This window comes from Triticum dicoccoides, chromosome 4A, assembly GCF_002162155.2.
Source record: "Triticum dicoccoides isolate Atlit2015 ecotype Zavitan chromosome 4A, WEW_v2.0, whole genome shotgun sequence".
Classification (NCBI taxonomy): domain Eukaryota; kingdom Viridiplantae; phylum Streptophyta; class Magnoliopsida; order Poales; family Poaceae; genus Triticum; species Triticum dicoccoides.
The window spans coordinates 465216751-465229551 of NC_041386.1; the positions used below are offsets into that span (position 1 = coordinate 465216751).

Consider the following 12801-nt stretch of genomic DNA (forward strand, 5'->3'; position numbering starts at 1 on the left):
TTGGCTAACAAGGCCATATTGAAATAATGTATGTCTCGAAAACTCATTCCTCCTTGGTCTTTTGGTACACACATCTTCCACCATGCCATTCAATGCATTCTCTTCTGATTGTATGGTGTTATGCCTTCTTGACTGTGGGTATCTTGGTTTTAGCAATGTGTTGTTTGCTTTTGACCATTTTTATCAAGAAAAAAACTTACTGATTGAGCACCGATTTTTTTTCAGGCCACCACAATCCACAAATGTCATTTCTTCCACTCAAACATGCTTGTTGCAACAAAAAAAAATCCAGATATTTCTGTTTTTTCTACTCTTTTACTTTCCTGTTTAACGTTTACCCGGCCGCATGATGGTGAGCTCGGGGGTGAAAAGGCACTCCTCGCTGAACTACCTACGTTCTACAACTTGTGTATAAAATTGCAAAAACATAAATTCATTCACGGAAGTTGTGTGGGATCTCGCCAAGAACCGGGCGGCCCTTCCAGCCGGATGTAGTCGTACATGACCCCCATGAACTCGCTGAAGGCCCTGACCTGCGTGATGCTGATGGTGTTCTCCCCTTCCATGAGCAGGTACCCCTTGATCCCGAACTCGAAGCTCCACCACGTGCCGTGATCGCCGTGCCTCGCGATCGCGTTGCCGTCGCCGAAGTCCGGCGTCACGAACACTCCGGCGTCCGCCGACGACCCCCTCCTCGTCACCGGCGCCCCGTTCACCCGCAGCTGCAGCCTCGACATGTGGGCCGCCGCGAGGGCCACACGCAGCGTGTAGGTGCCGTCGGCGACGACGCGGGACAGGCCGAACCGGATCCGTCGCGTCGTCACCGCGTCGGAACCGTTGCTCGTCTTCCTGCGCACCAAAAGCAAGTCAGTTTTCTTCTTCTTTTATTACTGGTGCTGTGTCTCTTAGCTGGAAATGGAGATCGTCGACGTGGCCGGAGAGTAGAGCATTAAGATTTAAGAGTTGGTTTTCTGTCTGCTACCTCGTGACGTGCGCGAAGAACCAGTCCTTGGAGTAGTGGCTCTCGCCGACGGTGAAGACGGGGTCGCCGCCGGGGTACAGCTCAGCGTACCTGTCCCACAGCCCGTACTGCCTGTACTTGTCCTTGCTGAGGAAGAGCTTGTTGACGTACTTGGGGTTGGGCTCAGGAACGAAGAACTCGGCGGCGCTCCGGTCAGGCACGCCGATCTCCCACAGCGTCGGCCCCGACCGCGGCGGCTCGAACACGAGGTCACCGAGGGCAACGGCGCCGCCGGCATCTACCGTCATGGTAGACGTGTGCATATAGTCGCCGAGGATCCCCGGGACCCAGGCGTAGAGGTTGTACACCCCTGCCCGGACGTTGCCGATGGCGAAGCTGCCGCAGGTCGCCGACGCCCTCGCCCAGAACTGGTAGCCCTTGCTCTCTGTGGCCCAGGAGCCAGGCTGCCCCGGCGCGGCGAGGCCGACGTAGGCACGGCGGGCGGGCATGTCCTTGCCGCTCACGAACCTGTCCCTGACCAGCAATCGGCCGGTGACCGAGCCCCGCTGGCTAGCCTTGTGGAAATCAGGCGACTCCGGGAAGGTGTAGGGCCATTTGCTGGCCTCGGCCTCGGCCTGCGCCTTGGCGTCCTCCCAGAGCGCGTGGAAGTCCCGCCTCTCGGGCTTGGAGTTGAGGTAGATGAACACCGGGCCCATGACCTTCTTCCAGTGTTCGCCCTCCTTGATCTTGGCCACGATGTCATTCCCGACGTAATGTGTTCCCATAAACATCTGCAAATCAGATCGACGACTGTGTGACGCGGGAATTTCATTTCACGGGAAAGATTTAAGTTTAAAATGTGTGCCGCGCTTACGGTGAGGGAGGTGGGGCCGACGTGGGAGGTGAGCTCGCGCTTGAGCGGGCCGCCGGTCTTGAACTCGTTGCTGGGGGTGACGACCCAGAACCCCACGGCCGAGCCGGGAGCGCCGGCGATCCAGCCATGAACCGCGTTGTCCTTGTTGTCGAGCGAGTACTGGTACTTGTCGTCCACCTCGCCCTTGAACTGCGGCTCGGCGGGGTTGAGGAGGAGCACGGCCTCCTTGTACGCCAGGGGCATGCCGCGGGGCGCGTCCCGGTCCGCCGGCCTGGGCATGTACCTCTGGATCTCGTCCGAGACCGCCATGTAGGTGAACCTTGCCGTGTTGAGCTTGAAGGCGAGCCGCGCCTCCGTGATGTTGAGGGCCGGCCAGCTGCCCGCGTGCTCCAAGATGGCGTAGCAGTAGAACCCGGAGCTGCCTCTCAGCATCACCAGCCTAATCATCAACACCAGTTAATTAATCAATTGGTTTGCTGCATGCATGCGCCTGTCAGAGGAGAAGATGGAGGTTGGACGGCGCACCTCTTGTCGACGGTGAGCCGGACGCTGTTGAGGCGTGATGGGTCGTAGGTGCTCCTGAAGGATAGCTCCACCTGATCTTCGCTGGCCGATACGACCCTGAACTCTGTGCTGTCCAGCCTGCGCGAATTCAAAGACGGCACGGCTAAATTTGGTTGAGCAACATTTTTCGTGCTTTCGATTCATTTTCCAGAGATATCAGAACGTGTGTACGTGCATCGGTGCATGCTCTGTTTATTCAGCAATAACTGATCTTTACCTTTTCCAGATTGTACCGAAGGAGCAACACTTTACAGTTCAGTCTTGTTGTCAAATACTACTACTGGAGTACTACGCACCCTTTCGGTGTTGGCATGCTACCAACAATGGTTTCAACCAAATTAACTGACCTTATTACGGAAGGCTGGCATGCAGGTACGGTCGATCAGGTAAAGCGGCTTCAAACCCAAGCACTGTAGCTAGCTAGCTTTTTTTTTTAGAATCTGTAGCTAGCTAGCTGTTATATGTACTGCTGATATAGTGGGTTAGTTTTCTTTTCTTGAGTGAGATATAGTGATCACATTAAATATCTGTTGAGCTGTGTGGCACAGGACAGAGTAAGCAGTTGGGAAAAAAAACTGGTAAATATGGCTGTGATTCTTTGGCGATATGCTTGTTAGTCTTTTGTAACTGCGTTTTTTTTTACATCCCATGGTCGGTTTGTGTATGTGTTGTCAGACTCCTTTTTTCGCAATGGAAAATAAAACTCTTTGGCTTGGTTAGTGTGCAGTGTGTATTACTACTTCAGTTAGGCAGGATATTACTAACCTCCTGTCTTGCACATTTGCATTTAATCCGTACTTGCAAATACTACGATGTTGGTTAAGAAACACCCTCCACATTAATCCATGCTAAAGTAGGATTGCTTATTGTGGTCGAAGTTGAACCATTGTGGCTATGCGCCTATGCCAAATAGTCGACTGCATATGATACTCTGAATTTGGCTAGTTAGACTAAGACTAACGGAAAGATCAACGGAAATAATTGCATGGAAAGCACACACAAAGTTGCAACAGAAAACAGAATCCACCCTTTGGAATTGTATAATGCAGCATATAATACACGCCAGTTGCAGTGAGAATGTACGTACATGTCGATCATGCCTCTTGGATGACCGGACCCTGGAAAGTTCCAAACCACGTCCCAGTACCTGCATACATACAAATATGACGATCCGTTGATCAGAAACATATACAATACATGCAGGGATAAGAAACCGAATATATATACACATGCTGCGTGGTTAATTACCCGCCAGAGTTTTCGTCGTTAGTGAAGTGCAGGAGGTTGTGCTCGCCGGCGTAGCGTACGCCGGTGATCTGGCCCTGCGGCTTGGACACCGTTACCTGCACCACGCCGTTGTCCACCACAACCTGCACCACCATGCATCACCATGCATATGCATGCACGCACGCACGTACGCGTACATATATTAAACAAAACCATACCAAAATGTCCATGCCAAGGCTTAACAATTGTTTGACCATAACGCGCGCGGCGATGCGCGAAAACATAACGTACGCCGGTTAGTACTTGAGAAATACAACAATCAATGAATTGGAACAGCGTGCGAAAACGTACGTAGGAGACACCGAGATCGACCGACGCCATTATATGCAGCACCAAGAAGAAGAGCAGTCAAGGACTAGCGTACCTGGTGATGCTCTACATGCAGCATAACGCCAGCGCCGCGTGCCACCGGCGCCGGCGCCACCGTCGCAGCCACGCCCACCACCGCGGCGAGCAGGAGGATCAGAACCGCTGCCATGTGCGCCGTCGCCTAGCTATATATCCGCAGCACGTCGTCGATATGCCGGATCCGATCGATGGAGCAACACTAGCTAGCAGCCGCACAGCTGCATGGCTTGTATATATGTACGTGAGGCAGCTGCTCCTGCTCCCGCTGCTGCTGCCCTGCTGTTTGTTACGGAAGAATAGTTTAAGGCGAAGCAAGCTAGCTGGCGGCGGGTTCGCTGCGCGCGGAGATGGATCTGCCGCTTTTTATAAAGGCGCCGCGCCGGAGTCGACGCCGACGGACGTACGAGTTCGTTAAGCCGGCGGCCACGCAAAGATGCTCGCCCAAACACCAAAACACGGCGGACTATATATACCGAGACATATGTAGCTTGCCAAAGAACGTTCTAACTCGCCTCTAAAAATGGGCAGTGAATCTCTTCTGAATGGATTGCCAGGTTCTAATAATTAATGGATATATATCCTGCATATCCAACTTGCCTATTGCAAGAGTTGGAGATAAGGCGAGCATTAAATTCTAGCCATCGATTGAATAGACATTGTTTGGCACATGGGCAATTCACCGATAACAAGTTGTTGATTGCATCTAAAAATGCGTCGAAGGTTTATCTTTTTTTAGGGAAAAATGGAAGGTTTTTATTATTTACTCTATAAGACACATCCTCCATGTACTCTAGTATATAGTAGCGAGTACGAGAAGAACTTCAAAGTTTCCTTTTCTTGGCGATGCTAGGCGTCCATCGCGCCGAGGCGGCGCCCTACGATCATCACGCACAAAAATCACATCAGCCACCTTCCTATCTCTATGTTTCTATGTCTATACTGTCTATAGATATCTATACTATATTATTATAGAGTGAGGCGTTTTGGCTCTCGGCCTCCATGGAGGCCTTTTTTTGAAAGATTCAAAATCTGAACTTTTCATTCTCAGAAAATCCTGAAAAAAAATTGTACAAGTAAAAAAATACGTTATGTGTACGTGTGTAGAAATACACTAAAATGCGACCTGTACAAAAAAAGACAAATTCACGGCTTAGAAGGATGAATAGTATCATGTGTTAAAAAAACCCAGATTTGTCTTTTTTGCACAACCCTCATTTATTTCGTCCTGAAAATTTACACACTTGTGTATCATGCCTTCATGTATATCTAGATTTTTTTTCTAGATTTTTTTGAAATGTAAAAATATGAATTTTGATGAGTTTTGAATTTTTCAAAAAACGGCATCATTGGAGCTCGGCCTCCAAATAGGATTTTTGATTAATATATACTTACAAAAAATAGTGTTCCATTTCTTGCCAGGCGAAGTGCTTCGTCCAACATTTCATATTTTTCTCTCATGATCGAAAACCGTATTAATTGTCCCATCTTTTATTGACTTACCAAATAAATTATATTTTCTTTGGTAAGTCAATAACTGATTACAAATTAAAATCAGACACAGGATTTGGTAACATTTATTTACACAATCATATAATACGGCAAGTAAATTATAGGCTAATGTACTACAATATTTATACCCGTAGCAACGCACGGGCAAATACCTAATTATACGCGAACCAACCTGTTGTTGGATGGTTAGAGGGACAATGGTATCCCCAGTCCACCAGGGTTCAAGTCATGGTGCTTGCATTATTCCTGAATTTATTTCAGGAATTCTGACGACGCGCTTTCAGTGGGAGGAGAGGTTCCTGTCGATGACGAGGCACCTACAGTGACTTCGTAAATCTCAAAAGGATGTGTCGGCTCAGTCTTTCGAAGGTGCTCATAGGGGTAGTGTATGCGTGTGTGCGTTCACAGGGTAAGTGTATGCGCGTATGTATGAGCGCTTGCGTCTGTACTGCGTAAAAAATAATAAACACAATATTTGTCGTAATGTGTATTCTCACAATATGTAAAAAAAATGAATGTAGAGGCAAGTGTTGCGGGTATTTCGTGGCAATACACATGATTCAGAGAATTTGTGGAGCAAGGCACACACATGACACAGATGATCTAGGTAGGACATTACACACGAGGTATTTACCCAAGTTTAGTCCCTCTGTATGAGAGGTAATACTCTACTCCCGCTTAATGTTCGATCAAACCCAGAATCAGTATAATGGTGTATCTGTATCTTGTAAAACTTGTAAATCTTGTCTAGATTCTCCCCTTATATATGCTTGACGAGATTGGGAAGCACAACGACCAAGTCGGTCACCTAGCTGTAATGCTGCATTGACGAGCAACCTTTACCCCTAGTTTTACTGCCATATAACAATGCTAGCTTGGTGGAGCCGTCTGTCACGACAGCCTTTAGATAACATGGTAAATACAGTCGGATAGACATAGCATGGTGGATTCGACCGAGTGGACACCATAGTGCGGGCTACGACTGAATGGGCTTCATAGGCCCAGTTGAAACGAGCTTGGGCCACTCCAGCCCTGCTGGGCCAACTCCTCATCATCATGGGCTTACCCAGAGGGCCCCATCACTAGTAACCGTAAACCATAATTTCTCTCTCTTAATTTCTTCCTCTAAATCTCAAAGAACACTAGGGAAATCTCCTTCCCTAGTCGATTCCGGCTCAGTACCTTACGAATCTCCTCAGATCCATCATTTAGTTGTCCCAATCTTGTCCTTGTTTGCTTAGGTTTGAAGCTTTAGGTTCCAGCCTTGTGTAGAACCTATATTAGTTGTTGTCCACATGTTTTTTTTTTGCGAGGCTTGTTGTCCACATGTTTGTACTGGTAATTTTTAGAGAAGCTTGGATTATTATGTTAAGAAAAATTATTGCTCGTCAGTTTTGTTGGTTTATAAATATGTTTAGATTGTACTCCCTCCGTTCCTAAATACATGTCTTTCTAGGCATTTCAATAAATGACCACATACGGAGCAAAATGAGTGAATCTACACTCTAAAATATGTCTACATACATCCGTATGTAGTAGTTATTTGAAATGTCTAGAAAGACAAATATTTAGAAACAGAGGGAGTATTAGGGATGGAGACAAGGAGTCAAACTGCTCATGCATGTGCCATTGCATGTGGGGATCATGCCCGCTATGAACAAGATCGTGACTTGCAAGTAAGAATGTACTTCTTCAACATCGAATTTGATACATAGATCAGAAGAAGATTTTCGAAAGGCTATGATCCGACGTCGTGAAGTCAACCAAACGGGCATGTTCAGCCACCTTTGCTACTCTCGTTATAGATACTTTCTCCGTCCGAAAATACTTGTCCTTGAAATGGTTGTATCTATACTTATTTTAGTTATAGATACATCCATTTTATTCATTTCGAGGACAAGTGTTTCCGGACGGAGGGAGTAGTGATTTTGAAGAAAAAAAATTGCATGCAAATGCACGCAACAATTTGCTTTGGATGATGCATACACTTCTCGTCAGTTGACGCTTAAAAACTTGAGTACATCGATGACGCCATTGGAGAATATGCCGAATGGAGTGGCATGACCGCCTGATTGAGCTTGAACTTATGAATGACAACTTTGATCAGTCTATCAAAGAGTGGTGTGATATTTTTGGTTGCCTCAACAATGATAGCCATCTTTGCTTTTTGGTGTGTGTTCCTCGCCGGAGCCAGACAAAATTTATTGTAATAGACAGTCAGAAAGTCGTCGTGCTAAGATTCCATAGGACCAGCGCAGCAGAACAACAACCGTCGCCGATAAAGAGTAGTGTAGATCGAATGGATCGAGCCTGAAGACACACAAGCAAATCCATCAAAAACAGATCCACCGAGGACACACTTCCACAGGCCCACCGACGATGATAGACGCACAACCGAGATGGGGGCTAGGCAAGGAGAACCTTATTCCATCTTCAGCCATCTTCAGAGAGCCGCCGTTGTCTTGCCTCCCCGACCAGGACACAAATCATAACAAAACTCAAACAAACATATAAAAATGAAGCTCTTCCCACGGTCTATTTTTAAAATTATGCACATTTTTTAAAATTCATGAGCATTTTTCTAAATATGTGTTTTAAAATATCATGAGTATTTAATAAAAATAAATAAAGAAAGAAATAAAAAACCAATAAAAAAGAAACACATAAACAAACGAGCCACGGTTTTCTTCCGCGAGAAGCACGGTTGTGCTTTAGCGAGAGTCACGGCCGTGCCTTTCGGACCGAAAAAACGCGTTTTCTATTTTTTTTCTTTCACGAGAGTCACGGTTTTACTTCCGCGAGAGGCACGGTTGTGCTTTCGTGAGAGTCACGGTCGTGCCTCTTGGAAAAGGAAAAACAAAACGTATTTTTGGTTTTTTTTTCTTTTGCGAGAGTCACGGTTTTGCTTCCGCGAGAGGCATGGTTGTGCTTTCGCGAGAGTCATGGCCGTGCCTTTTCGAAAGGGAAATAAATACGCGTTTTCTATTTTTTTCGCGAGAGTCACGGTTTTGATTTCGCCAGAGGCACAGTTGTACTTTCGCGAGAGTTACGGGCGTGCCTCTTTCGGAAAGGAAAAAAAATGTGTTTTCTGTTTTTTCTTTCCTTCCACGAGAGTCACGGTTTTGCTTCCACGAGAGGCACGATTGTGATTTCGCGAGAGGCACGGGCGTGCCTCTTTCGGAAAGGGAAAAAAACCGTGCTCCCGGTTTGGTTTTCTCGTTAGGTTTTTTCATCCGGTTTTTTTTGTAAAAAAAGTTCGTCAAAACTTATAAACATGGGTGACGCGAGGAATCCAATGGTGAAAATGGTTTGAGATTTGGACGCACGGTTTAAGAGATAAAACGTTTTGAATAAACAGATCTACGAAAAAAGGAAAAACTCCCAGGTTGCGACAAGTGGCGCGCTGCATGTACGCCACTTGTCGTGACCTGGGAAAGTGGAGTGTTCTTTGCAGCGAGTACTCCTTAATTAGTGATTTCGCCTTCAGCGGGTCCACCTTCGGACTCGCTGAAGGGGCAAACCGAAATGCACCGGCCATGCGCATGGCAGCCCACCTTCGGAAAGTTTTTTCTTTTTTTTTCTATTTTCTGTTTTAGTTTTTTGCTTTACTTTTGTACTTTTGTATATAATTTAAATTATTACATATATATAGGGTTACAAAAAACACTCTTCAAAAGACATTCAAAAAATCTTGAACAAGTATTTGAAAAATTGTGAACAAGTATTTGAAAAATGTTAATCAAGCATTCGGAAAAATGTTAAATGTGTATAGAAAAATTGTTGATCATGTTTTTTAAAAAATGATGATTTTTATCATGTATATGTAAATATTAATCAAGCATTTTGAAAAAAATGTTTAACGAGTATTTGAAAAATGTTAATCAAGAATTTGGCAAATGTTGAATGTGTATAGGAAAAATGTTGATCATGTATTCAAAAAATGAATTATTTTGATCATGTATATAAATATATTAATCAAGCATTTTGAAAAAAAAGATGAACAAGAATTTGAAAAATGTTAATCAAGCATTTGGGAAATGCTAAATGTGTATAGGAAACATTGACCATGTATTAAAAATGATGAAAAATTGATCATGTATATAAAAATGTTAATCAAGCATTTAAAAATAAAATTGAACAAGTATTTCAAAAATGTTAATGAAGAATTGGGAAATTGTTAAATGTGTATAGATCTTTTTGACAATGTATTAAAAATGATAAAAAGTTTTGATCATGTATATAGAAATGTTAATCAATCATTTAAAAAAGTGTTGAACAAGGGCTTGAAAATGTTAACAAGCGTTTGAAAAATGTTAAATGTGTATAGAAAGTATTGACCATGTATTTAAAAAGTTAATCAAGCATTTAATTTTTTGTAAAAATGTATAGAAAAAATGTTGACCAGGTATTGAAAAATGTTAATCAGGCATTTTAAAAATATTAATACTCCCTCTGTTCACTTCTATAAGACCTTGAAGGCATTTCAGACAATGTGCAAAATAACCTATTTTTGGTTGTTTGAAACGACTTGCAAAAGTGAATGGAGGGAGTAGAAACAATGTTGACCATGTATTTAAAAAATGCTTAATTTTTATTGGAAAAATGCTAGATGTGTATTACGGAAATGTTGTTGATGTATGAAAAAATGTAGCATAATAACCAAAAGAACAAAGAAAACCCAAAAAGGAGAAAAAACAATGAAAAATCAATGAAACAAAGTGGAAAAGGAATGAAAAAATGGAGAAGAAAAAACAACGAAAAGAAAGAAAACCTCAAAGAAAACAGGCTTGAATCGGCTCAAGTAGGACGCGCGCCTACAACTTATCATGAACTGGACTTTGGCGGAGTGGTAGACCAGGGATCGGCCCATGGTTCTCCTTTTCCTTAGCTTTTTTTACTATATGCGTGCGCGAATAGGCCGGCCAATACCATGCCGGGTTTGGAAAAAAAATCCTCAGCGAGAATTGCTACCGTCTCGCGTAATGCAAGACATAGCGGTCACGCCTAATCCGCGACTTCAGCGCCGGTTAGGAGAAAGGGCGCCCGTGCGGCATCTCTCATGGGCCGGGGGGAAAAGGAAAGCGTTATCTTTAGTTCGCTTGTTCCTTAAAAAAGGTCGTTTCGTGGGACATGGGTTGGTCCACCATTACCTGGTAGACCGTTGACTTTTCTAAACAAATTTTTTTTGGATTTTTTTAGAAAAGTTCATCAATTTAAAAAAATATCAAACAAATTGAAAACATTCATCAGTTTTGAAAAATTCATCTATTATGAAAAAATGCACGAATTTGGCAAAAAATCATCAAATTGAAAAAAGTGCATCAATTTTAAAATAAAAGTACACAATTTCAAAAAATGTTCGTTGGTCTTGAAAAAAAAGTAGACAAAAACTGAAAAAGCTCATCAATTTGATCTTTTTATCGAATTCGAAATATCTCATGAAATTAAAAAAAGACCAAAATTAAAAAGGAAGAGAAAAAAGAAAACATAGAAAACTCAGGTGGAAACGCAGAAGAAAACGAACAAAGAAAATAAATAGGCCGGCTCGCTACTAAACGCAGGTGGGTGTGCGCCCTGTACTGAATGTCCTTTAAACGGCGCCTTAAGCGTCATATAGGTAATGTGCCCAGTAGGTGCTGATGTAGCACGCTTATAGGGCGCTAAAATGGGCAGGCTCATATAACTCTTTATCCTTGGCACCCACTCGGTCATGTACAATATACTCCCTCCGTCCCAAAATAAGTGACTTAACATTGTATTGTTTGTATTTTGGGACTGAGGGAGTAGTTTCCAGCAGTTTTTTTGGTCTTCTTTTCGTCGGGTAAATCTTACAAAAACTTTTAGAATTTTAAAAAATATTTTTTTTTAAATTTATATATGTTTGAATTTCAGATGAATCATGAAAGTTAATCCTACATTATAAAAATACTTATGAATTTAAGAAATGTTTCTGAATTTTAAAAATATTCCTGATTTCCAAATATGTATATGAAATTAAAATATTTCCAATTTCAAAAAATGTTCCTTATTTCCAATAAGTTCACAAATGTTTCAAAACGGAAAAAAAGAAAATAAAATGCAGGAAATAAGATAAAAAATAAAGGAAATACAAAAGAAAAGGAAAAATACAATCAAGAAAAGGTTCTATCGCTTTCCCAAAACAGCCAAAAATGACATGAAGGCGAAAGTGGGCTGGCCCAAATACACATGGCAGTTGCACCTTTGGTCCGTAACCCCACGCTATGCACGAAATAGGAAATGCCGACATTGTGACGCAACAAGCCTTAGATAGCATCCACCCCCGAGAGCGAGGAGTGTGCCATCTTTGGGCTGGTTGCACTGCTACACTTGGACTTGACCAAGCCCACAGGTTGTAGGCAATAAGTAGGGTACATATTTGAGGGAAAATATCTGGTGCACTGGAGTTTATGGTGCTACCGGTGCATCGAACTCACATTGTGCTTTTAAATTGTTTAAAAAATTCTAAAAAAATTAGTATACTCACACAACATCAATGTAGGTTGTCACAAAATTTTAAGTCAAAATTCGAAACATAATTCAAAAAACAAAAATGATAAATTCAACACTGAATAGTACATAACATAACTTGGGCTTTAGATTTGGCCCATTATCACACTGATGTCACATTTATCATTTTTGTATCTCAAAAAATATTTCAAATTTTTATACGAAATTTTGTGACATGATACACTGATGTTGTGTTAAGATGCTAGATTTTTTTCTTCAGATTTTAAAAAATATTCTATGGCATCCGGTGCACCGGTAGCACCACAAGTGCGGGTGCACCGGATACATTCCCACATATTTGAAGTAAAGCTCGCTCCATGGTTGAAGATTTGGGTATCCAAAACCTATATATAGCTTCTGACTACAAGTCGGTGATTAAAGACATTCATAAAGGTGGTGGAGGGACATATAGAGGAGTAATTTCGGAAATGAAAACTTGGATGAACTCTTTTACTTGTGCTTTTTGTTCATGAAATATAGGAGCCATAATTATGAGGCTCACAATCTTGTTGTGCATTCTCTGGCTTTAGATCAGGGAGTCATTTATGGTTGGGACAACCCCTTGATCCCAATCTTATTCCTGTAAACATTGTTATCAAGTAATAAAGCTTAGCAGATTGTTCTAACAAAAAGCAGGGGTTCAATAGCGACGATTGCGACTCCAGGGCGTTGGTCTTTAGGGGCTTTGGTGGCGCCAGAATTTTGCAAAGGCCCGGTGAAAGGATCGATA

The 12801-nt window shown here is 43.0% G+C and overlaps 1 protein-coding gene across 1 annotated transcript; it reads right to left on the reverse strand.

The window, feature by feature from the left end:
* Nucleotides 1–242: 242 nt before the first annotated feature.
* LOC119288976 (probable rhamnogalacturonate lyase C) lies at nt 243–4453 on the reverse strand. The gene is made up of 7 exons (XM_037568433.1): nt 4051–4453; nt 3648–3769; nt 3487–3546; nt 2361–2477; nt 1836–2274; nt 983–1752; nt 243–849 (listed from the first exon to the last, which is right to left on the reverse strand). Exons 1-7 carry the CDS (start codon nt 4162–4164, stop codon nt 438–440), a joined length of 2034 nt encoding a protein of 677 aa, XP_037424330.1. The 5' UTR covers nt 4165–4453; the 3' UTR covers nt 243–437.
* Between the last annotated feature and the right edge of the window lie 8348 nt (nt 4454–12801).

Coding starts and splice junctions, on each gene's coding strand:
- LOC119288976 (XM_037568433.1), bottom strand. CDS start 4,164: ATGGCAGCGGTTCTGATCCTCCTGCTCGCCGCGGTGGTGGGCGTGGCT. Junction 3,770..4,050: donor TGCATGTAGAGCATCACCAG/GTACGCTAGTCC, acceptor ATGGTGGTGCAG/GTTGTGGTGGACAACGGCGT. Junction 2,275..2,360: donor CGGCTCACCGTCGACAAGAG/GTGCGCCGTCCA, acceptor GTTGATGATTAG/GCTGGTGATGCTGAGAGGCA.